We start from the raw sequence: 25,705 nt of genomic DNA, 5'->3' as shown, positions 1-25,705 counted from the left end.
CTCTTTTTCGAGACTTTAAAGTTTTGCTTTTTATCAAGAGGAGTTACAAGAGGCATAACTCCAGTGAATAATTTTTTGATAGGAGGAAATTGCTGTTGTCAGATTCAAAGTGGCAAAGCCAGAGATAGGTTTTCTTAATGGTTTTTCTTTGTGTTTACTTTCCTTCGGTACCTTACTTTTCTGTTGGTCTCAAGAAATCCTTAAACTATGCCCTGGGAATCCTTATTTATGATGTCAAAGATTATATTAGGCATTTCTCAAATGCTTTTTTCATAGTCATTAGTGGTATGGTTTTTAAAATATGGAGAGTATGTTTTTTTCCCTGCTTAAGACTAATGGCTTTTCTAAATAGAGTTGATTATATCTTCTTGTTATTGTGAGAGCAGGGCAGCAGCCTGTATTTGGACACCACCACAATGAAGCCCTATTTTGTCTTGGATGCTGGAGAAATCCTAGTGTGCTGTGTCTGTTACCTCATATTCCTTCCAGACAGAGGACCTGCTGTTGCGAAGGAACATTCCTACATTGGACATGAGTCTCCTGGGGTTCTCCATATTGCCAGGCTCCATCATCCTCTGACAAGGGCCATGACACAGCACTCCTCACATTGAGCTGCTAGTCTGAGGAGAAACAAAAGGGGCTTTCTCTTTGGCACACCATAGAGAGCCTCTGAAATGTTAGCTTTCCTTGATGCTTACAGCCTTTGTCATTCCAATTACCTTGGACTTTATTTTCACTTCTTGCCACTTTCCCAGCCTAGCAGAAGATAGGCTACCTTCCTAATCTTGATTGGAATTATATATGAGAATTTGAATATAACTGCAAAGGAAATAAAGATTAAGAACCAGCCCTCCCAAATCATACTCTTGAGGAATATTATCTTTAGTGTCTGAACTTTTGTTTCGGCAAGGGCAGGAGGCTAGTTTTATTCATTTGTTTGTTTTTAGAATTAAAATAAATACTGAAAAATACCAAGAATAGTAAAACAAACACTCATATCACACTGTCCAGAACTGATAATTGTTAATATTTTCAAGTTTATTTTTTAATTAAAAGAAACAATATTACAGATAAAATTGGAGTATCTTTTTGCCTTTATTCTCAGTCTTGTTCCTTCCTCTAAGTAACCACTGGCAAGAATTCAATGTGTATCCTTGGTGTCTATTTCTCGTATTTTAAATATCCATTAAAACATAATGTAGAATTGTATAATTCTTTGTCAATATGCATTACAGTTTCTTCTCTCAGTCTGTAGCTTTTCAATCTGATCTTTTTACTTTGTATTTTATTGAAAAGAAGTTTTAAAAATTTAATACCAATTGTATCGATCCTTTATTCTATGGTTTATTCTTATTCCATCTATTAAAGAAATATTTTCCTTTCCAAAGATCATTTAAGATAATCTCCTGGGGTTTTTTCCTGAATGATTTTCTCATTAATGTCTTTGATCTACTTAGAATCTATTTTTGTGTGTAGTGTCAAATAGAGATCTAAGGGTTTGTTTTTTTCCCCCATATTGATAATTGGTATTTACCACTGATCCATAATGCCACTTCTGTCATACATCTTGTTTTTTTAATATATATTCATGGTTCTGTTTCAGGGCCTTGTTCTGTTCTATTGGTGTATTTGTTGATTCCTGTACCATTACAAAATTGTTAAATTATAGTTAAGTCTGAATTCCCAATTAGGGTGAACCTACTTGTTTTGAGAATACCTTAGTTATTATAGGCCCTTTTCCTATGAATTTTAGGATTGCCTATTAAGTTCCACAAAAATCCTTCTGTAATTTGGATTCTGATTACATTGAATTCACTAATTTGGGAGAATAGACATCTTGATACTATTATGTTTTCTTATCTGTGAACATACGTTATCTTTCCACTTAATTCAGAACATCTTTTTTTGTCCTTCAGCAATGTTTCTAATTCACTCACAACAACCTTGCACTTCTTTGTTAAATTTATTTCTAGGTGTCTTGTACATTTTATTGCTATTTTAAATGCAATCATTTTTTAGGCCACTGCTTTCTAATTGGTTATTATTGGTGTATAATAATGCTGCTTATTTTTATGTGTTGATTGTGTATCTGTCAGTCTTGCTGATGTATAGAATAATCTTTACTTCCTTTTAGATCCATGTAGACACTCATATCTGCAAATAATTTTTATATTTCTTTTCTGTTTTTTGGATAGGAACTCCTCTAGTATAATATTAAAAATGAATAGTAAAAGAGGCCATCTTTATCTTGTTTCTCACTTTAAAGAAACTACTTCCAAAGTTTCAATGTGAAATATTTTGAAATGAAATATGAATTTTACTGTAAGTTTTTGATAGGTGCCCTTCATCAAGTTAAGGTAGTTACTATCTCTGTTTTTCTAACAGTTTCTTTTATGATGAATGAATATCGATATTTTTATAGACTGTTCTTTGTGTACTGAGATGGGCATGTTGTTTTGGTCTGTTGATCTGAATTTTAATGATACATTTTCAGATATTGAACCATATTTGCATTTCTTGAATATTTAACTGAGTCATAAAATATTAAGTGTTCTTTTCAACACTGCAGAATTTAATTTTATGTTATTTAGGATGTTTCTATCTATTTTCATATTTAAAATTGGTTTGTAATTTTCTACTTTTTCTGATTTTGTTATGAATGTTATATTTGCTACATAAAATGAATTGGGTTGGTAATTTTATATTTTTCTATTAAATTAACTTTCTTCTAAGTTAAAAATTTTATAGTCATCCATAATATTCTTATGATTTGGGGGTAGGTGTTCAAGTTTTTAAATTATTCATTTAATTCTCATCTGGACTAGGTAATACTTGTACATGGAAGCTGATTCAAAATTTTTAAGAGGAAAGAAACCAAAAACTTTTTATCACTTTTATTCTTAGCAACCACTCAGGTATTGATATAACACATTTTTCAAAAAGCACAAAGATCTCTCATTATAGAATAATACTGAAGATCTACTGTTATATGAAAAAGGCAAATGTGTATCGTTTTTGACTGTGTACAAAAATTATACACTGGGTAGCAATGAAAACTATAAGAAGAAACTACTGTCACTATATCAATATTCATCTCCTTTTTATTCATGATAATGTTTATTTCTGCCAGTCTTTTTTTTCTTAATCAGTTCTGTTAAATGATTATGTTTTAGTAGTGCTCTTTGTTTAAAGTCAGGTTTATTGAAATATAATCGACACAGTAAGTTTTACCCTTTTTAGTATGCATTTCTGAGTTTTGACAAATACTACAGTATGTAACCACCAACACACACAGAATACATAATATTCTATCACTCCCCTAAATCTCCTTGTACTCCTCAACCCTTACCTTGATTCCCACCTTTTGGCAACCACTGATCTGTTTTCTGTCCCTATAGTTTTGACTTTCCCAGAATGCCATGTAAATGGAATCATATAGAATGTAGTGTTTTTTAATTAAAAATTTTAGTGAGATAATTGTAGATTCACATGCTTATAAGAAATATTATAGCCAGATCCCACGTACTCTTTACCCAGTTTCCCCCAATCCCAAAATTTTGTAGAACTGTAGTACAGTATCCCAGCCAGGAACTTAAGGTTGATACAGTCCACTGATCTAATTCAGAATTCTTCAGTTTTACTTGTACACATTGGTGTGTGTGTATTTAGTTTTGTACATTTTATTGCATGTGTAGGTTTATGTATCCACCACCACTGTCAAGACACTGAATAGTTCTATCACCACAAGGATTTCTCAGGTTGCCCTTTTACTAACACACTCGACTCCTTGCCAGCTCACCCACTCTTATCCCTATCCCCCAGCAACCACTAATTTTATCTTTATTTCTAAAATTTTGCTGTGTCAAAAATGTTACATAAATGAAATCATACTGCATATAACCTTTTGAAATAGTTTTTTTTCCACTTAGCACTATTCCCTGGAGATTCATTCAAATCGTTGTCTATATCACTAGTTTGTGCCTTTTTATTGCTAAGTGGCATTTCATGGTATGTATGTACTACAGTTTGATTAACCATTCATCTGTTGAGGGACATCTGGATTAATTCCAGTTTTTGGTTGTTACAAATAAGATAATCTATGAATATTCCTGTACAGGCTTTTGTGTAAACATATGTCTTCATTCTTCTGAGGTAAATGCCCAGGAGTGCAATTGCTGAGTAGTATGGCAATTGCGTGCTTAGTTTTATAAGAAACTACCATACTGTTTTCTAGAATGGCTGTACCAATTTACCTTCTTACCAGCAATAAACAAGTGATAGAGTTTCCTGCATTCTTGCCAGCATTTGGTGTTGTCACAATTTTCTATTTTATCCATTCTAATTGATAGATAATATCTTATGATTTTCATTTTAATTTCCTGGATGGCCAGATAACTAAAGATGTTGAACATTTTTCACCTGCTAATTTGCCATCTGTACAGCTTCTTCTATGAAATATTTCTTTATGGTTTTTGCTCAGTTTTTGAATGGATTGTTTGTTTCTTTACTCTTCAGTTTGAAAGCTCTTTATATATTCTAGATACTAGTCTTTCATTGTATATGTGATTTGTAAATATTTTCTGTTAGTATGTAGCTTGTCTTTTCATTCTTTTTACATGAGCTTTTATAGCACCAAATTTTTAAATTTTAGTGAAGGTCCAATTTATCAGTTTTTCCTCTTATGAATTGTGCTTTTAGTGTCAGGAACTCTGCTTAGCCATAGCTCTTGGAGATTTTCTTTAGAATTTTATAGTTTTATGTTGTATATTTAAGTACATAATCTATTTTGAGATACTTTTTGTGCAAGGTGAGAGGTTTAGGTTGAGGTTTATTTATTTACTTTTGGGGGGCTTATAGTTGTCCTGTTACTCCAGGACCATTTGTTGAAAAGGCTGACTTCTCCTATGCATTGGTTTGGCAACTTTTTAAAAAATTGGGAGAGTAGATTTGTATATTTCTATTCCGTTCTCTATTCTGTTCTGATCTATGTGTCTATTGTTCCACCAATACTACACTGTCTTGATTACTGTGGCTATATAATAAGCTTTAATATCATGCAGAATGTATCTTCCCACTTTATTCTTCAAGATTATTTTAGCTATCCTAGGGCCTTTATCTTCCTGTATAAATTTTAGACTAAGCTTGTCTCTCTCTACAAAAAAATCTTGCTGGAATTTTGATAGGAATTTTATTAAACCTATAGATCAGTTTGGGGAAGATTTACATATTTACTATAGTGGGTCTCCCAATGCATAAACACAGTATGTCTCTTTATTATTTAGGCATTCTTTGATTTCTTCCATGAGCATTTTATAATTTTCAACATGTAAATCTTATAAATCTTTTGTTAGATTTGCACTTAAGTATTTCGTGTCATTTGCAAATACAATAAATCTTATTTCTGCATTTTCAATCTGTGTGACTATTTCTTTTTCTTGCCTTGTTGCAGTGGCTAGGACTTCTAGTATTATATTACATAAAAGTAGTAAGAATAGACACCTTGCTTTGCTCCTAATCTTTGGGAAAAGCATTTGGTCTTTTACCAATAAGTATAATGTCAGCTATATAGGTTTTTTGTAGGTGTTCTTCACTTTTTCCATAGTTGAAGTAGTTCCCTTCTACTTCTAACATGCTGAGAATTTTGAACGTAAATGGATATTAGGTATTTTTAAAATTCTTTATTTGTGTCAGTTACTATGAAGAGATTTTTCTCTTTAGCTTGTTGATAGGGAAGCTGTATTTGTTGATTTTCAAATGTTGAACCAGGCTTCTATACTAAGAATAATTTCCACTTGGTCATGATGTCTATTTCTTTTTATACATTGTTGGATTCAGTTTGCTGATATTTTGTTGAGGATTTTTTTTGTTCAAGATCATGAGAGATATTGATACATAGTATTTTTTTTAACTATTTTATGTGCTTTTCATATCAGGATAACACTGGCTTCATAAAATGAGTTGTTAGTGTTCCCTCCTTTTCTGTTTTCCAGACAATATTATGTAAAATTCGTTAATTCCTTTTTTTATTATTTAAATTTTTAAAAAGATAATTGTAGCAAAAAAAATTAAATTGTAGTAAAATTTATCATTTAAATTTTTAAAAAATTTAATTGTAGTAAAATTTTAATTATTTTTTAAATTTGTGGTAAAGTATGCATAACGTTAAATTTACCATCTTAACTATTTTTAAGTGTATAGTTCAGAAGTGTTAAGTACATTCACATTGTTGTGCAACAAATCTCCAGAACATTTTTCAACTTGCAAAACTGAAACTGTATACCTATAAAACATCAACTCCCCATTCCTTCCTTTCTTCAGCCCCTACTTGCCAAGTAACTATTTGGCAACCATTATTTTACTTTCTGTCTCTATGAATTTGATACCTCACATAGATGGAATTATACAATATTCATCTTTTTGTGACTGGCTTATTTCGCTGAGTTTAATTTCCTCAAGGTTCATCCATATTTTAGAGTATAACAGATTTTTTTTTCTATTTAAAGCTGAATACTATTCCATTGTATGTATATACCACATTTTGTTTATCCATTCATCCATCAGTAGACATTAAAGCTGAATACTATTCCATTGTATGTATATACCACATTTTGTTTATCCATTCATCCATCAGTAGACATTCTGTTGCTTCCACCTCTTCACTATTATAAATATTGTTGCTATGTGCTGGGTGTGCAGATATCTCTTTAAGATCCAGCTTTTCAATTCTTTTAATTCTCAGAAGCGGAATTGCTAGATTATATGGTAATTCTATTTTCGATTTTTGAAAAACAGCCATACTGTTTCCCATAGCAGTTGCATCCTTTTACAGTCACACCAACAGTACAAAAGAGTTCCAATTTTCAACCAACTAACATTTGTTATTATGAGTGTTTTTGATAGTAGCCATCCTAATGAGTATGAGGTGGTTCAATCCTCTTCTTTATCTACTCTGTTTTTTTTTTTTTTATCTAATATACTCTTCATTTCTGACTGGTTCCCTTTTATAATTTCCATTTCCATTTTTATGTTTTTGGTTTTTTTTCTTATCTCTTTGTTAAAGTTCTCACTGAGTTCATGTACTCTTCCCCTAAGTTCATTGAGCATCTTTATAACCAGTGTTTTGAACTCTGCATCTGTTAGATTGCTTGACTCCAATATTCCTGGATCTCTGTTCTGTTCTTTCATATGATTTCTGCTTCTTTGTCTTCCCATTTTGGTTGCTGTTCTGTGTCTGTTTCTATATACCAAGCAAAGCTCCTAAGTCTCCTGGTCTTATTAGGGTGGGTTTGTATAGTAGGTGTCCAGTGGCACAGTTCTGAGAGAGGTTCAGCAGCTTCAGGCCAAATTTAGCCCCAGCCTGTGCTCCTCCAGGGCCACCTATTAAGATTCAGCAAGCAATCCACAGATGCTGTGCTTAGAGTTGTCTCAAGAGACCACACCAGAAACCGAGGTCCGCTTGCTCAAGTATGGGTTTTGGAGCTGCTCAGTAAAGGACACAAGACTTGCTTAGGACACCTGGATGTGGCTTAGGGCCGCAAGTAAGCGGAGTTTCTGGAAATCCTCTGGACAGAGCAACCTCTGTTATCCAGTTCAATGACATCTCAGTTATGGTGGTGCCGCATCCGCACGCTGGGATGGAGGGGAGGTGGGCTCAACAGAGGAACAATGGCTACCGTCAGCACTTCTGCCTGGGACAGAAGCTTGCCTCAGGCCCTCACTCTGACAACTCAGTGTCCCCTGTATGTCCCTGGTGCCCCCCAGCAGCCAATCCAGCCTCAGTGCTCAGAGCAAGCGAGTCCGTCACCGCGAAAGCCCGGTGCGGACTTTAAAAGACCCTTTAAGAGATATCTGCAGCGGCCAGCTGCCTCTGCTGTAGCTTCTGTCTCACTTAGCCACTCTGGACCGGGTGCCTTGTGTCTTTGCTCCCTTGTACCTCCAAGCTTCAGGTCGTTGTCTTATTTCTCTCCCTAGTTATAGTGCTTCTGCTCACCTAGACCCCCAGGCGACTCTGCTTGCTGTTTGCTCCACATTTCCGTCACACCTTTGATGTGGTCACAAGAGCAAATGAACAAAGCCACTGTCATCTACACCATTTTGCCTGGTCTCCAAAAGTTCTTTAAGTGTGATGTAGTCGCATTTTTCTATTATTTTGTTACCTGTGTTTTTGTGTAATATCCAAGAAATTGTTACCAAACTTAATGTCATGAAGCTTTTCCACTTTCTTCTAGATTTGTAGTTTTGGGTCTTATATTTAGGTCTTTAATGTATTTTGAATCAATTTTTGTTTATGGTATAATGTAAGGGTTCACCTTCATTTTTTCTGCATGTGAATATCCAGTTTCTCACCATCTTTTGTTGAAGAAATTGCTCTTTCCCTATTGAGTGGTCTTGACACCTTTATCAATGATAATTTGACCATGTACATGAGGTTTTATTTCTGGCCTCACTATTCTCTTTCATTGGTCTATATGTCTGTCTTTATGCCAGTACCACACTGTTTTGATTACTGTAACTTTGTAATATATTTTGAATTAAGGTAGCTTTATCTTTATTCTTCATTTTCAAAATTGTTTGGGGTGTTCAGGGTTCTTTGAGATTCCATACGAAATCGAAGATGATTTTTCCTATTTCTGCAAAAAGTGCTTTGGGATTTTAATAAGGATTGCATTGGATCTGTAGATTGCTTTGGGTTATTTAGACATCTTAATAATATTCCAAACCATAAACAAGAAATGTCTTTCCACTTATGTGTTTCTTTAATTTCTTTTAGCAATGTTTTATAGTGTTTAGTGTTTTTATTTAAAAAAAAATCGATTTCTGCTTTTTTATTTTTTATTTTTGCTTGATTTGCTCTTTTTTTTAAAATAGTTTTTAAGGTAGATTATTGATTTGAGACTGTTCCTAATAAACATTTAATGCTATAATTTCACTCTTAGCACTGCTGGCATCCCACATATTTTGAGATGTTTTATTTTTATTTTCATTTATTTCTATGTTTTTAAAAAATGTTATTTTATTTGAAGCTTCCTGTTTGACCCATGGATTATTTAGAAATTTAATTTCCAAGTATTTAGGAATTTTCTTGTTATCTTTCTGTTATTGATTTCTACTTTGATTCCATTATGGTTAGAGAACATACTCTGTGTGATATCAATTCTTTTAAATTTGTTAAAGTTTGACCTATATCAGTCATTGTTCCATGGGTGCTTTCAAAAATATGTATTCTGCTGTTGCCAGGCATATATGTAAATTAGACACTGCTGATTGATTGCTTTGTTCAGATCTCTATTCTTGCTGATTTCCTGTCTAATAATTCTATCCTTTGCTAAAAGGAGATATAAGCAGCCTTTTGAGTCTGGTTTCTTTTACTTAGCATAATCCATTGAGATTCACCTATCTTGTGTATCACTAGTGAGATCCTTTTTACTACTCAGTAGCATTCTTTCACATAGATATAACAGTTTATTTAGCCATTCATCAACTGAAGTATATTTGCATTTTTTCCCTTTTTTTGGCAATTTATTAAGAAAGCTATGATAAATAGTCACCTACAGCTTTCTGTGTAATGTAAGTTCTTAATTTCCTTGGATAAAATACCCAGAAGTGGAATGGTTGAGTTATATGGGAAGTGTATATTTAAATTGCCAAGCTGTTTTTCAAAGTGGCTGTACCATTTTGCTTTCCCATCAGCACATATGAGAGTTCCTGTTGCACATCCTCATCACCACTTGGAATTTTCAGGTTTCTTTGTTACTGTTTTTAATTTTAGCCATTCTAATAGTCATATAGTGGTATCTCATTGTGGTTTTAACTTGAATTTTCCTAGTAGCTAATGTGTTGAGCATCTTCTCATGAGTTTATTTGCCATTCAAATACCTTCTTTGGTGAAGTAAACACAAAATATTTTGACCATTTTTTGTATAGGTCATGCTGTTAATAGTTTCAAAAAGCAGAAGTTTTAAATTTTAATGATATTCAACTTACTGATTTTTTTCTTTTATGGATTGTGCTTTTGTTGTAATATCTAAGAAATCTTTGACCAACGTAAGATTACAGAGGTTTTCTTAAATATTTTCTAGACATTTTATAGTTTTAGATTTTACTTTTAGGCTTGTGATTCATTTGAGTTAATTTTTGTTTATAGGATAGGATACGAATTAAGCTTTTTGTTTTAATTTTGGCATATGGCTGTCAGTTGTCCTAGCTGTATTTATTGATAAGACTATCTTTTTCTGTTGTATTGATTTAATATCTTTGTTGAAAATTAACCATATATGTAGAATCTCTATTTCTAGATTCACTGTTCTTTTCCATTGATCCATGTTTCTGTTCTTTTGCCGGTATCACACTGTCTTTATTACTGTTGCTTTATAGTAGGTCTTGAAATTCAGTGAGTATGGGTCCTTCAACTTTGATCTTTTTCAAGTTATTTTGGCTATTCTAGCTCCTTTGTCTTTACATATAAATATTAGGATAAGCTTGTAGAATTCTAGAAATATGTTCTGCTGGGATTTTAATTTGGATTGTGTTGAATCTGTAGAACAATAGGGTAGAATTGACATTGTAATAATGAGTCTTCCTGTTCATGAACCAGTATATCTCTTTTTAAGTCTTCTTTGATTCCTTTCAGACACCGATATTTTATATTTTTCCACATATAGCTCCTACACATTTTGTTACATTTTTATTTAAGTATTCATGTATCTAGGTCATGTTATAAACAGTATTATTTTTTTATTTCAGTTTTAATTGTTCATTGCTAGATATAGAAATACAGAGACAATTGATTTTTGTGTATTGACCTTGTATTCTGCAACTTTATTAAACTTATTCTAGTAGTTTTTTTGTAGATTAATTGCAGAATATACAAATACGACACAGTGTCTATTTTTTGCAATATACATGGCTTAATAGTTTTTCTTCTTTTCTTCATCTCTTGAGAGGTTCATATAGTTTTTCTTACTTAGTGTGTCAATATAGTGAAATATATTAACTGATTTTTTAAAATATGTTTAACTAGCCTTAAATTTTCAAGATAAATCTCACTTGTTTATAATGTATTATTTTTCTGTATGTTGGTAGGTTTCATTTGCTAATATTTTGTTGAGGGTTTTTGTGTCTATGTTTATGAGGGATATTGTTCTGTAATTTTCTTTTCTTGTAATGTCTTTGTCTTATTTTAATATTGGGATATTACTGGCCTTGTAAAATGAGTTTGTGAGTGGTCTCTCTTCTTATTTGTTTCTTAAGTGTTTTGTAGAACTCATCATTGAAGCCATCTATGTCTGATGTTTTCTTTGCTGGAGATTTTGAATAACTTAGTTCAATTTATCTATTCTTTTTTGAATGAGCTTTGGTCTTTGAATGAATTTGTCAAGTTCACTTTAGTCACTGAATTTATGGGTAGAAAGTTATTTATAATTTTCACAATTATAAAAATCTTTATGTCTGTTAGGTCTGTAGTGATGTTTTCTCAGTTATTCCTGTTATTGGTATCTTCTTTACTTAATCAGTCTAGCTAGAAGTTTATCAGATTTACTAACCTTAAGAACCAGCTTTGGGTTTTATGGGTTTTCTCTTATTTTTCTGAGTTTTATTTCACTGCTGTCTGTTCCTATATTTATTTATTTATTTATTTATTTTTTCCTCCTTGATTTGGATTTATTTTGCTCACCTCTTTTATAGTTTCTTAAAGTGGAAGCTTAGATCATTGATCTGAGACCTTTCTTCTTTTCTCTTTTAAACATTCAATTATATAGATTTCTCCCTAAGCACTGCTTTAGCTATATTCTATAATTTTTGATATGATGTATTTTCATTTTAATTGAATTTACGATATTTTCCAGTTTCCCTTGTGATGTCCTCTTTGACCTATGGGTTATTTACAAGTATATTGTGTATTTTCCAAATACTCGGAGTTATCTTTCTATTAATGATTTAGTTTAATTTCATTATAGTCAGAAAACATACTTTGTGTTATTTCGTTTTTTTAAAAACCTGTTGAGGTATGTTTTTGGCCTAGAATGTGGCCTATCTTGGTCAATATTCCATATACACTAGAAAAAAATGAGTATTCTAGTGTTGTTGGGAAATGTGTTTTATAAATGTCAGTTAGGTCAAGTTTTTCATGTTTTTATATTGTTATTTTATATTGTTTACAATTTTCTATTTGCTTGTTCTCTTAGTTACTGAGAAAAGAGTATTGAAATCTCCATCTATAATTGTGGATTTGTCTATTTTTACTTTTAGGTCTATCAGTTTTTGCTTCATTATCATGAAGCTCTGTTGTTAGATATATATGTATTGAGGATGGTTATGTCTTCCTATTTCCTTCAGAACCATCATTTATAATGAATTTTGGAGAGCTTGTCCCGAAAGAATTACAGAGATAACACAGATCTAGTCACCTGGGTAGCAAGTAATTTGATTCTATTCCTGGTGGTAGAGCTATCTTTTTATATCTTTTACTTAGACCTTTTACTCTGAAACAGTAGCCTAGACAGTGAATCTGCAGCAGTTTTTTGCATCTATATTTCATTCCCAGCCTCACATCACCCCCACCCCAACCCTACCCCTGCTTCAAACAGTGAACCTGGCTTGAATTTCCCTCTCTCCCATGGAGTACTTTTAATCTTTTTTGCCTCACAGGACCCTAACTGCTGACTCCTACTACCTGCTTTGGATTTGTAATCCAGTGGTCCTATGGTTTCTTTGTTGTATGCTTTGTATTTTCATTCAATTCCATGGAGATATTTATTATTTTTGAGCCTGGGTTGTGTCTTCTTGGAATTCAACTTTTCACATTTCATCCATTTTTACTCTGTGTTTGGAGCAGAAGTGCATTAAAGTGTGAATTTATTGAGCCATTTTGACCAAAGTCTTAATCATATTGATAAATGTAGATCAAAATCATTCTTGTAACTGCTCTATGGTATTCTATTATACGAATAGGTCATATTCTATTTATCCATTTACTAGGTAATTTTGGTAGGGCTTTAATTTAAGAAATGGTGAGTTGAAACAAAATTCCATGACTTAAGCCTTGGTGAAAAACTATAGAAAATACTGAGTTCAGTTTGAATGGTGAGAATAAATAGTTCTGGAGGTAGGTGAAATACAGAAGCTTAAGGAAGACAAATGAGAAATATCTATGGCATAAGCTAAGTAAGAGAATTAGATTTGTGATGAAAGATCATAAAGGGAAGAGAATGCAGGAGAGTATTTTAAGGACTGACCAAGTATAGATGGTAAAAAGAGGAATGGGAACCAATAAAGAGAGATTGAAAGGGAACATTTGAAATGTAGAAATAAGAAAATTTCTAGAACAATATTCATTATTGTAGCAAATCTTAAAGATGATAAGAACTAAGAAAGAATGATGGTCTGAGAACAAGACCTGAGTTCTAATTTCCACCGTTCCATTCACTAGCATTAGACTTTGCACTAACAAACTAGCTCTCAATTACTATATCTGTAAAATATGTAATAGATTACTTCTGAGGTCTTTCTGCTTCTGAAATGTGATGTTTATGTGTTTTAATAAATAAGATATTGGTGACCTTGAGAAAACTGTTTCAGTAAAATGTAAAATCCCAGTTGCAGAATTTTAAGGAGAAAACATTTTAAGAATAAAAGAGTGTTTCTTTTATTTGCCATGATATGACACCATATCAAAATGAAAGAAAGCATCCTATGGCAAGAGAGATTAAATAACAGCAATCAGATGTTTGGCATATACTTTTGAATTCTTCACAATGCCTTGAGAAACACTAAACTAAATGAATGTTTTTCTCCTAGTTATACTTCAATGATTTGGTTCAACCAAGTGAACCATTAGAGATTTTTCATATTTGATTTGTTGCATTCCTTAGGTTATGTATTAGGGATTTATTTTGGAATATTATAGCTTTATTTAGAATAAAGACTCCAGTTGATTCAATATGGGTCTGCATTTGAGGAACAATAGATTAACAGAATTGTTAGCTTAAGACTACTATATAAGCCACCTGAATTGTTAGCTTAAGACTACTATATAAGCTACCTGTAGGCAGTTGTAAGAGATGGATAGATCACCTCCAGGACATGTATAATCCCACTGTAGTATAGGCGCCTATATAAAATATAAATCCTGTCACTTTAGGATACTCTTTGAGATTGTGAGCTGCTTTTTTTTATGGATTTGGAGACATGAGATCCAAATGTGGAAGCTTTCTGCTACCTAAAAGCCCCTGGTTTTATGCCTACTTCAGATTTCCGGTTTCCTAAAAAATGTGTAAAATATTTAATATTTGTCTTATTTACATAAGATAGTTTATAAGGCTACTTGGAGCTGAGAATGAGTGAAACTTTGTCTCTATGCATCTTTGGGTTTTGGGTTTTATCATAAATTCACCCTCAGACTAAGATTTATAGTAGGAACCTGCAGTCTTTCTCAAGTATGTGCCAAGTCTTCATTTATCTTGGGGTCATAGATCTATTACTGAATTATGATTGAGAAAATGCTTCCAAGTATCTTAGAATCAAGAGTGAAAATGAGCGATAAGGAAAAGAGAGCATATTCCTCCCAACTTGACCATCACACTACTAAAGTCTGCTCATGTGTCTGTCACATTAGACAAGTGTTCCATGGACCAGAGGCCCCTAGTGTGTGAAGTCTCGCTTATGCGCATTAGTATTGGGAGTGGAGCTACCCTAGCACCAATAATGGTGGCTTCATTCTCCATTCCCCTCTTTGTTAGTGTCACCTTCAACCCTGCTTTACTAGTAGTGTGATTTCTAACTGCTCACTAGTCAAAAAAACCTCAAAGTTGAAATAAGCTTTTCTCTCGCTGGTTTTTTATTTAATAGGAAGAAAAAAGAAAAGCACAGTGCTATTTTGCCTTTGGTTTGTGTTCTTCACAAGATTGTGTATAGCTTTTTGGTTTCCATTTATCATTTTCAGTTGCCCATGTGGTCATGCTGGCCTTTATGCTGTGTGTAGTAAATTTTGTTTCTGTTTTGATTGTTCATTTTCTGTTAGAACATCATGCTGAAATGGTATTCAGAACTTCTGAACAGAAATACGGTATATATTACATTTTAGCATTTGATTATTGCAATATATCCTTGTCAATAATATTTTCCAAGGTAGGTTTATGGCATTTTGCCCACTTCGGAAGTGAGACCTTTAAATATTAAATATTTTTTAAACAATCAGAAGGAAGAACTGCTTCGTAGACTATATATTGAGATCATTAGTTCCGAAGAATATTTAGTCATCAGAAATCATTTACCTCTTAAGACTATAGCTTTGAGGCTGATGCTAACAAAAGTGCAGATAATATAGAGTATGCAGATATAGTTCAATTTGGATGAAATTTTGAATAATGAATAAAATATCTAAGCAGGAAAACTAAGAAGAAATCAGTTTCTAAAATTTACTGGGCACTTTGTAAAATCATGATTTCTTATATTTACCAATTTGCCCTGCTTAAAGATAATCCAAAATAAGATCATCAGAAGTAAACATATTATTTTGAAATCATGATTTTACTTATGTAACTTTTAGGAGAATATATTCAGTTTGTGAAGCGAGCCACAACTCTAATACTTTCTCTTCATTTTTATAGAATGAAGAGAAATATTTCTTATAGTTCATATCTAAACTTTTATCCAATACAAAAGTCTGCTGGTTTTTATTGAAAATTAATAAACAAACATTGATTTTTAAATTTAAATAAGTAGAAAAGCAGGTGCAGAAATGATAATGTTGATGGCACAAAATAAGTTTGGAAAGTTATGAAGAAACCAGATCATGAAGGACCTTTGGTAGTCGTATTAGTTTTCTATTGCTGCTAAAACAAATCACCATAAACTTAGTGGCTTAAACAATCTGTACTTATTATGTCACAGTCTCTTTGGGTCAGAAATCTGGGCATGGTGTGGGTTAAACTGGGGTCTCTTCTTAGAGTCTCACAAGGCCAAAATAAAATGATCAGTAGAGCTGTGTTCCTTATTGGAGGATCTGGTGAAGAATCACCTTGCAGGCTCATTCACGGTGGTGGCAGAACTCTGTCTTTTCTCATGCTTTCCATGTGGCCTCCTCTTTCATCTTCAAGCCAGCAACAATATGTCAAGTCCTCATGCTTGGAATCTCTCTGACTTCTGCTGCTGCTAGCTGGAGAAACCTCTGCTTTTAAGGGCTCATATGATTAGATTAGGCCCATCCAATTCAGTTAATCTCTCTAATTAAGGTAAATTGTACCATATAACATAGTGTAATCTTTTTTTCACATTATACAATTCAATTCATTTTTTTTCAATTATTGTTGGCATATAATAATATATTCATTTCAGTTGTACAGCATAGTGATTAGAGAGATCTATATAACTCACAAAATGATCACCCCGCTAAATCTAGTACCCCTCTTCCCCCTTACATGTTTATTACAACATTATTAACTATTTTCCTCATGCTACACTTTATATCTCCATGTCTATTTTGTAACTATTCATCTATACTTCTTAATCCTTTTGCCCTTTTTCGCTATCCCCCTAACATCCCTCCTATCTAGTAGCCCTCCAAATATTCTCTGTATGTATAAATTTATTTTCATTTTCGTCATTGTTGTTTATTTTGTTCTTTAGATTACACATATATGTAAAATCGTGCAATATTTGTCTTTATCTGACTTTCATTCAGCGTAATACCCTCTAGGTCCATCAAGGCAATATCTTTTCCATCTCCTTTTAGTCTGATTGTGTCTTTTAATCTGAAGTGAGTCTCTTGTAGGCAGCATAAGTAGGGGTCTTGTTTTCTTATCCATTCAGCTACTCTATCTTTTGGTTGGAGCACTTAATTCTTTTCCATTTGAGGTACTTGTTGATAGAAATGTAATTATTAGCATTCTTTATTCCTGTTTTTGATACATGTTTTTTCTTCTTAAAGAAGTCCTTCCAACATTTTCTGTAATACTGGCTTGGTGTTGATGAATTCCTTTAGCTTATTTTTGTCTGGGAGGCTCTTTATCTGTCCTTCAACTCTAAGTGATATCTTTGCTGGATAAAGTATTCTTGTTTGTAGATTCTGGGTTTTCATCATTTTGAATATTTCCTGCCAATCCCTTCTCACATGCAAAGTTTCTTTTGAGAAATCAGCTGCCAGTCTATTGGGTGCTCCTTTGTAAGTAACTAACTACTTTTCACTTGCTGCTTTTAAGATTCTTTCTTTATATTTAACCTTTGCCATTTTAATTATAATGTGTCTTGGTGTGACCCTCTTTGGGTTCCTCTTTCCTGAGACTCTCTGAGCTTCTTGGGGTTGTATGTCTATTTCCTTCACCAGGTTAGGGTCATTTTCCATTATTATTTCTTCAAATGGCTCTTCAACTTCTTGTTTTCCTTCTGATACCCCTATGACATGGATATTTTTACATTTAATTGTATCACATAGGCTCCTGAAATTATTATTATAATCTTGGCTTCTTTTTCTTGTTATTCTGATTGTCTGGCTTTCCCATCCTCTGTTTTGGTGGTTCGATCCTCTTCTTTATTCACTGTTTTTTTTTGTTTTTGTTTTTGTTTTGTTTTTTAATCTAATATCCTCTTCATCTCAGATAATGTATTCTTCATTTTAGTCTGTTTGTGTCTTTTAATCTGAAGTGAGTCTCTTGTAGGCAGCATAAGTAGGGGTCTTGTTTTCTTATCCATTCTTATCCATTTTCTTTTATAATTTCCATTTCCATTTTTGTGTGTGTGTGTGTGTGTGTGTGTGTGTGTGTTTTATCTCTTTGATGTTAATGTGCTCTTCCCCTAAGTTCGTTGAGCATCTTTATAGCCAGTGTTTTGAACTCTACATCTGTCAGATTGTTTGACTCCATCATTCCTAGATCTGTGTTCTGTTCTTTCATATGATTTCTGCTTCTTTGTCTTCCCATTTTGGCTGCTGTTCTGTGTCTGTTTCTACATACTAAGCAAAGCTCCTAAGTCTCCTGGTCTTATTGGAGTGGCTCCGTGTAGCGGGTGTCCAGTGACATAGTCCTGAGAGGGGTTCAGCTGCAGGACAAGTTTGGTCTCTGCCTGTGCTTCTTTGGGGCCACCTATTAAGATTCAGCAAGCAATCCACAGATGCTGTGCTTAAAGTTGCCTCAGAAAGCCACACCAGAAACGGAGGCCAGCTGCCACCAGTGTGTCTTGGCGCTACTCAGCAAGTAGCACTGGACTCCCCAAGGACACAAATTGTTGCAGCTTGGGTGGAGCTACGAGTTAGGGGAGGTGGAGTTTTAGGGACTCTCTTGGTGGAACGACCTCTTATCCAGTTTGATGATATCTCAGCTATGGCAGGCTCTGCACACTGGGAGTAGGGAGGGCTCAACAGAGGAAAAATGGATAACACTGGCACTTCTGCCCGGGAGAGAGCCTCGCCTCCCACCTTCACTTCAACAACTCAGTGTCCCCCAGTAAGTCCCTAGTGCCCCCCGTGCAGCCAACCCAGTGCTGGTGATCAGAGCAAGCAGTTCGTCACCACAAGAGTCTGATCGTGGACATGGCCCCTTTAAGAGGTGTCTTCAGCTACCAGCTGCCGCTGCTGATAATCTCTGTCCCACTCAGGCACTAGGGACCAGTGAGCCTTACGTCTTCACCCCCTCCTACCTTCTGCCATTGCAGGTTGATTAATTATTTCTCTCCCTAGTTGTAGTGCTGCTGTTCATCTAGATCTCATGCAATTTTTCCTTGCTGTTTGCTCTATGTTTCTGTTACAACTTTGATTTGGTCACAAGAGGGATGAACAAAGCTTCTATCATCTATGCCATTTTTTCACAGAAACACATAATGTAATCTTGAGAATAACACCAGAGGATGAAGATCATGGGAGCCAAAATTGTGCCTATCACAATCATTTTAAAGAGTTGGGGCTTTATTCTGTTGTGTCTTCTGTGATTTTAAGAAGAGTGATGTAGTCAGATTTCTGTTTTATAACACTTTGGTTGTAATACAGATGAGGGTCAGCTTGGGGCAACCCTGAAGTCATGAGAACCCATTTGAAGGAGTATAATTTGGGATTCAGTTATAGACAACAGAAGCCACATTAGCTATTTTAAGGAGAAAGGAATTTAATACAGAAATAAGGTGCTTATAAAATCTTTAGAAGGGGCTCTCTCCCTAGGATTGCTTCTAGAATGGTACCACAGAAGTGGCCCATGACAGGCACTGCTAACTCTGCTAGAATCACATAAAGGGACATTGAAGAAGCTGCTGTCCTTGGTGCCATATCACACCACCTTAGCTAAGATCTGAAGATCAGCATGGTGCTGCCACAGTTCTTGACTGCAAGAACACACTGCTTGAACTGAAATATAGTAATTAGGAGGCCTCTACCCAAATTGTTTCTGCTAGATCCATTATTTCCCAGGACTGTTAAGTATGATTAATAGAAGCTAAATCTAACCTGCAAAGGAGTGTAGGAAATATAGTTTTCAGTTCTAGTTTTTGCAGTACAAGAAGGCATTCTGGAAAGAAGTTGGAACAGAATAATGAGGATGCTTATCAAGCTTATGTATCCACAGGGCTTACTACTAGTTCAGATTTGGGTCTTTTTAAGGTTATTCTGTCTGTTGACCTGAGGAGACTATACCTGCCAAAAAGGACTCGTAGTAGTTAACTGGACTCAAATTCATAACTAGAGTATAGCAGCCATTGTTTACAAAGGCCTCTTATGCATGCTGCATTTCAGGGAAAAGCTACAGACTGGGCTGCCAAGCTTCCAGTGCTGTGCTCCTGGTGTCTGAGTTGACCCTTATAAGAGAGTTCCTAGAACTGAAATTCAACCAATAGGACTGAGATTTTCCCTGTCGAACCAGAGCTGCGCAGCTATATCCACATTTGCATCTTCATTGGCCAATCAGAGTGGTCCATTTCAACCAATCAGGATAATGCTATTTGAACCAATGTGAGGATTTGGAGTTCTTATTTGCATAGAAATGGACCAATCAGGGACTGGGTGCAGACACTCTTATAAGGCAGCTTCACCTCTGCTTCAAGGAGTGCACTTTCCATAGAAAACTGTTTTGCCCTGATAAGAGCTGTAACACTGGAGCTATAACAGTAGAGCTGGAACTGTGACACTTGAGCCACCTAGCTTGAGCCACTTTGTTTGAGCCACCTCTTCAGAACTGAATCCACTGAGCTGTTTCAAACCTGAACTGTCTTACACTTGAGGTCTTTCACAGTTGGAAGCTGTTTTCACAACTGAGCTGTTTTCACTGAATAAAGTCTCTGCCTTTGCCACACCCCAAACTGGGGACTCCTGTTGTCTTTGACTCAGTGCCTATGACTTTTAGTTGACACTTCTTCTTTTCTTAGCTGCCGCTAGTGATTTGTTTATCCTTTTAAAAAATACTATTTTGGGTTCAGGTCCTGGGAATAGAATATTCTGTGATCTGTTTTATCATACCACCACCTCCTCCAAGGGGTTCTACCTAAAGGGATTTCAATTGTATATTTTCTAAGGGGTATGTGTGTGTTTTAATAACATAAGTTCCAAAACAGCAGGAATGTAATGTTGATGTTTTAATTTGTATATGAACTCTTAATTTACCAAGTGCCTACTCATCTGTATTTTATATAATTCTTATGACTATCTTATAAGATAAGAAAGGCAGAATTATTATCCCAATTTTACTAATGAGAAAACTGAGTAGCAAAGGATAGAGTGAGTTTCCAAGTCACACAGCTAATTATAAATAGTGTCAAGACTCTGGAGTCAGATCTTCTGACTCCAAGGACAGTGCTATTTACCCTACCCTGTTACTTCCCGTATTAGGAATGCTTACCTCTATCTCTGACCACAGATATCTTACTATGTTTTTGTTTCCGATGTTCCTACCAACCTTGTAACACTGATATAACTGAGTTAAAACCAAAAGTAGGGTGAAAGAGGTGGGGAAATAATCTCATGTGACTACTGTATTCTGATCATGAATTAAAACCTTGTGTGTCTTGGGTATAATAAAGCTAATATCAGATCTTTTTAGCATTTTCCCCTCTCTGGTTTGTAGGAAACTGCTCAGCTTTCTTAATAAAATCAAACCTAAATCCTCCAGATGTGGTGGTGGAGACAAGATTTTCCACATGGAAAACTGGGCCCTAGTCTCACCTCTGTAATTCCCTTTCCTCTTGGTTTCTTTTGCTCCTTGTTCCTTCCTTGATTGAGGAACTTGTATCCCATATTTGCCCCCTTTTTGGAAAGAATTTATTCTTGGCTCTTCCATAAAATCTTTATATTGTAGCTAACGAGACTAGGCTGGAATATTCAAACAAAGCATCACTGAAAAAGTTGAGTTAACAGCTGACATACAACTAGATGTTTTTGTTATGCCTTCTCCAGGGCCCAGAAACTGCTGGCCTACTCCCATCTGTTGCCAAGGAACATGTACTTAGATCTCTGCCCTTCTTGATGATGGTACCCAAGAAAACACTTTCTACAAATTGACTTCATAATCTTTGTAGTGTCTTCTTGTCTAGGTTCTGTTTTCCTCTCTAAGCCTATTCTTCTGTAATGATCAACAGCAGGCATGGTGGCCATCTTTGGGAGAATTTCCTATCCACAAGGATATAGTTTTACTGTGACCTCAAAAGGGCAATCATATCAGATCACATATTCCACAATATTTATCAGATAGATAGGTAGAATATTAGAATAGGACATTTGAAAGATTGAGTATAGCCATATACTCAGTAGTTTTGAAAAAGATTGAGTATAGCCATATACCAGTAGTTTTGAAAAAGTTCATAGTTCAGATGCTAGTGGCTTAAGCTGACACTGTCTTTTTATCGTTCTAGGTATCATGAACTGATCACAAAATATGGAAAGTTGGAGCCTTTGGCAGAAGTGGATCTAAGACCCCAGAGCAGTGCAAGAGTAGAAGTCCACTATAACGATCAGGTGGAAGAAATGAGCATTCGTCTTGACCAAACAGTTGCAGAACTAAAAAAACAATTAAAAACTCTAGTGCAATTACCCACAAGCAACATGCTTCTCTACTATTTTGACCATGAAGCACCCTTTGGCCCAGAGGAAATGAAGTACAGCTCTCGGGCACTGCATTCCTTTGGCATTAGGGATGGAGATAAAATTTATGTGGAATCCAAAACAAAATAACCTCTATGAGTCTTGTAAAAACACACACATAAATTGCAGGGCATTTATTTCCATGTGGTTTTTTTTAGAAGGGAGAAGATCGTTTTTGTTTTGATTTATTTTATTTAGGTTTGGCAGGGATGATGGTGTATATTTTTCCCCCTAGAATGAGTAAGGGGCTGTTTTTGGTATTTTTTTACCAAGATTTCTTCAGCTTAGCCAGCAGAATTGGCCTCATCTCCAGTCCATGTGCCCCCTCTCATGAAAGATAAGTAAAAAAATCACCATCTTCTTTTTGTATTCCCTGGGCTTTGTCTACTGCTTAGTTATTACCATTTAGGTATACTTGTGAAGATAGCATGACCAGTATACCCCTTTCAGAAGGATATCTTATAGTATTTAAATCAGGAAACAAGGATCTTTACAGGCAGGGCCAGCTCTTTTCTTTCTTTTTCAGTTCCTCTTTTTCCTTCCCTCTCCCTCCTTTTCTTTTCTTTTTTTTTTATTGTGTGTGTGTGTGTGTGTGTGTGTGTGTGTGTATGTGTGTGTTCAATTTTTCATTTTGACTTGTGTCAGCACATGTTTTACTAATAGTTTTATTCTTTCCATAATTCTTATTTCTCATATTGGCTGATTTTTTCTTTAATTTCTCTCTTTTGAAATAATTTAAAGTGTTTTATGCATTTTTCAACCTGATTCTGATCTCAGGTACTCAATTAGAACCTATAACTCTGTTAGGATCTTGAATTAGAGTAGATGGAGAGCTACAACTCCAGGAAAACTTACTGTTATTCTGGAAGCACAGGCAAAGCAGTCTGATTTCTTTGTATGTAACTATCTCAGTTTTAATGTTCCTCATACATTATCTCAACCATTACTTCCATAACATAAAATATAACAGATTCTAGAGTTTTCTTTTATTTTTTGCTTATTGAATGTATTTCCTCACATCTATCATTTTCATTACATTGGGAATAGAGGCCTGAATTTATGAAGAATCCAAAAAGTAATGGATATATGTGCCAGGAGAGTTGAGAATTAGCTAATAAACTATCTGTAGTGTGTGTGAAGGAGTAGAGTGGGGAGAATATTGGAGAAAGAGTGTTGTGATTTTCCTGCCTGTGTCACCATTTGAAGCTCTTGTTCTTGCACTTTGTATTAAAAATAGGAAGTTTTAATCAAAGGGAGCTTTGATTCCCAGTTCTTCCTGAGATTTTGTGATGTCATAATTGAACTATTCTTTTTATTTTATATTCAATTTAGTTGCCCCTACAGAAGAACAACTCTATGAGTAAAGTATAAGTGTCAAAACCAGAATTGCCTCCAAGTCATATTTTTTTCAGAAGCACATTTTAAAAAATACTAGTTCCTTACCTGCTCTGAAATCTTTTTTGTTTGTTCTTCTATTCCTTTGTTAATCAGTGCAATCCCTTTCTTTAATGTATGACTTTCTTGGTCCACCATGTTTACAGATGGGAGACTTGAGAAAGACTTAGCATAACTGGGGCAGAAGGTATGCACAGGAAGTATTTTTCAAAGAATATAATCATTATCTGATTGTGTTTGACCTTTGGACCTTTTTATATGATTTTACTGCTCCTACAATTTTTTAAATTTCCTATGAAATTTTTAGGTGACTTACAAACTCTTCATGTATATGGTGTTGTGTTTATTATTGCTACTTTAAAATTTTCCCTATGCCATAATAGCAGATGTTTATTCTCTTAATGTACTTCAGGATCAGTATTTGTAAAGCCTTTGACCCAGAACTACTGAGTCAAATCTACATTCACTGTAACATTAAAGGTGGAAACCAAAGGGTTCGAGAAAGATGAATGAGGCCTATTCTTTGCTGCAGACTTTATCTTTTAAATTCATAGAAATGAGCAGTGGCAATCTAAACTAGATATATACAAAAATAATTTATTTTGTAATCACATTTTTCTGACATATTTTCAGAAGTGGGAAAAAAGTGTGGCCACAGTGTCATGAAGATTAAAACTGTGGGTGCTTTGTGTATGTGTGCATAAGTACAGATGAGTTTGAAAGAGAAACAGTGTAATGGAGCCCATTGCTTTTATCAGCCTGGGAAACAGATGCACTCTTATTTTTTGATGTTGTATGATCCCTGACTGTCCCACAGCAGAAAGCAGAACAGACACTTATGTTATGTTTTAATTGTAAGTGGAATGGTCACAATTAATAAGATATTTTATATATGACAAAGTTTTATGAAATGCTTTTTTTTACTATTAGAGACCTGTACTTTCTCTTATTACAGAACAATGTCCATCAACTGCAGACATAATTCTTCTATTATACAGTTGCATGTCAGGGGAACTTCTCATTTAATTCCATGGACATGGGTATTTTTAGAGGATTATAATTGATGATTATAATAATTACTGAATAATTTTTGATTGAGACAAACTAATACAATTACCAGTCTTTTAGAAGTCAATTAGAAAAGCTATTTGAGCATTCATACTTGTAGATTTATTTGGGTGGCTGAGTAAAGATGCTGCTTCTGAAATAAAATTGGTGCTGTGTAGATACTTTTAACCAAAATTATTTTTATAACAGGCCAAGGAGAAGATGAGAAGAGTCCATGGACCTTTGAGTCTACAAGTTATGCATAATTGATTGCTATAGCTTAGCCGTATTTTAATATTGACTTCATTCAGATTCAGCGAGAGCATATTATTGACATTTAAGAGGCAGAATACTGTCATAGCCAGTATTACATATTTGTTGCTATAGGCACAGTGTATAGAACATATCTTTTCTAAAATAGAATTATTTTTAGTTATGAAAAAGAAAAGGAGTAATAAAGAAAGCCAAATCAAAACCAAGGGATCCTTTCTACATGTGAGCATGTAACTCCTGAAGCCACATTAGAAATCAATTTTCTAATTTTAATTGTTGAAATATCCCAGAATGCTTTAAAGAAAAAAGAAGTTCAGAGTTGTATACCTTTTTTATTATTAAAAGTTTCTATTGTTTCTGTAACCTATTGCCACATTGCAATAAATACATTAAAAAGCAGCAGATATTATATAACCTCTTGTTTCTTTAAAACCTTTTGATGAAAAACATCCCCAAACATGAGCTATTTGTAATGGAGCCTAATGTTATGATGCTATGTTTTAACATTTTGTTTACTTAAAAAAAATTAAAGTTCAATTCTAACCACATGTTTTAGCTATGTTGCTAAATCAACAATGTTATGAGCAGAGAACACGTGTTGCACAAGGAACTGATCACTAATGAGGCACACTGGTAATGCTTTTACTAATGCACATGTGAGTGTGGCTTGCTACATAAAAAACAGGACTACAGAATAATAGATTGTTCTAAGCAATGTCATTTCTGTTTATGAATTTATTTTCTCCTTCATTTAATGTTAGAATTAATTGCAAACAAACCGCTTTAAAAAACACCCAGAAGCTATCTGTGTTACCAGATGTGTTGTGAACACTCTATTTTCCATAGGTGCTTCCTTAAGATATATGTCCATTGTAATGATGGAGAGAAACTCACTGGACCTATACTTGCCAGTTGTCTCCTGCAGTTAATGGAAATATATAT

At 34.3% G+C, this 25,705-nt stretch overlaps 1 protein-coding gene across 3 annotated transcripts in view; it reads left to right on the top strand.

Moving 5' to 3' along the window:
* The window catches only part of TBCEL (tubulin folding cofactor E like), a 71,054-nt gene extending 45,743 nt beyond the window's left edge, over positions 1-25,311 (top strand). For all 3 annotated transcript variants that reach the window (XM_011383590.2, XM_023525115.1, XM_011383589.2), the window contains exon 8: positions 21,820-25,311. In XM_011383590.2, the coding sequence (XP_011381892.1) occupies positions 21,820-22,138 (319 nt within the window). In that variant the 3' untranslated portion in view covers positions 22,139-25,311. The remainder of the gene's footprint in view (positions 1-21,819) is intronic.
* Positions 25,312-25,705: the final 394 nt, after the last annotated feature.

Source organism: Pteropus vampyrus, unplaced genomic scaffold (genome assembly GCF_000151845.1).
Source record: "Pteropus vampyrus isolate Shadow unplaced genomic scaffold, Pvam_2.0 Scaffold528, whole genome shotgun sequence".
Classification (NCBI taxonomy): domain Eukaryota; kingdom Metazoa; phylum Chordata; class Mammalia; order Chiroptera; family Pteropodidae; genus Pteropus; species Pteropus vampyrus.
The sequence above is the reverse complement of the archived record's forward strand: the minus strand, read 5'-3'. Positions and strand labels throughout refer to the sequence as shown.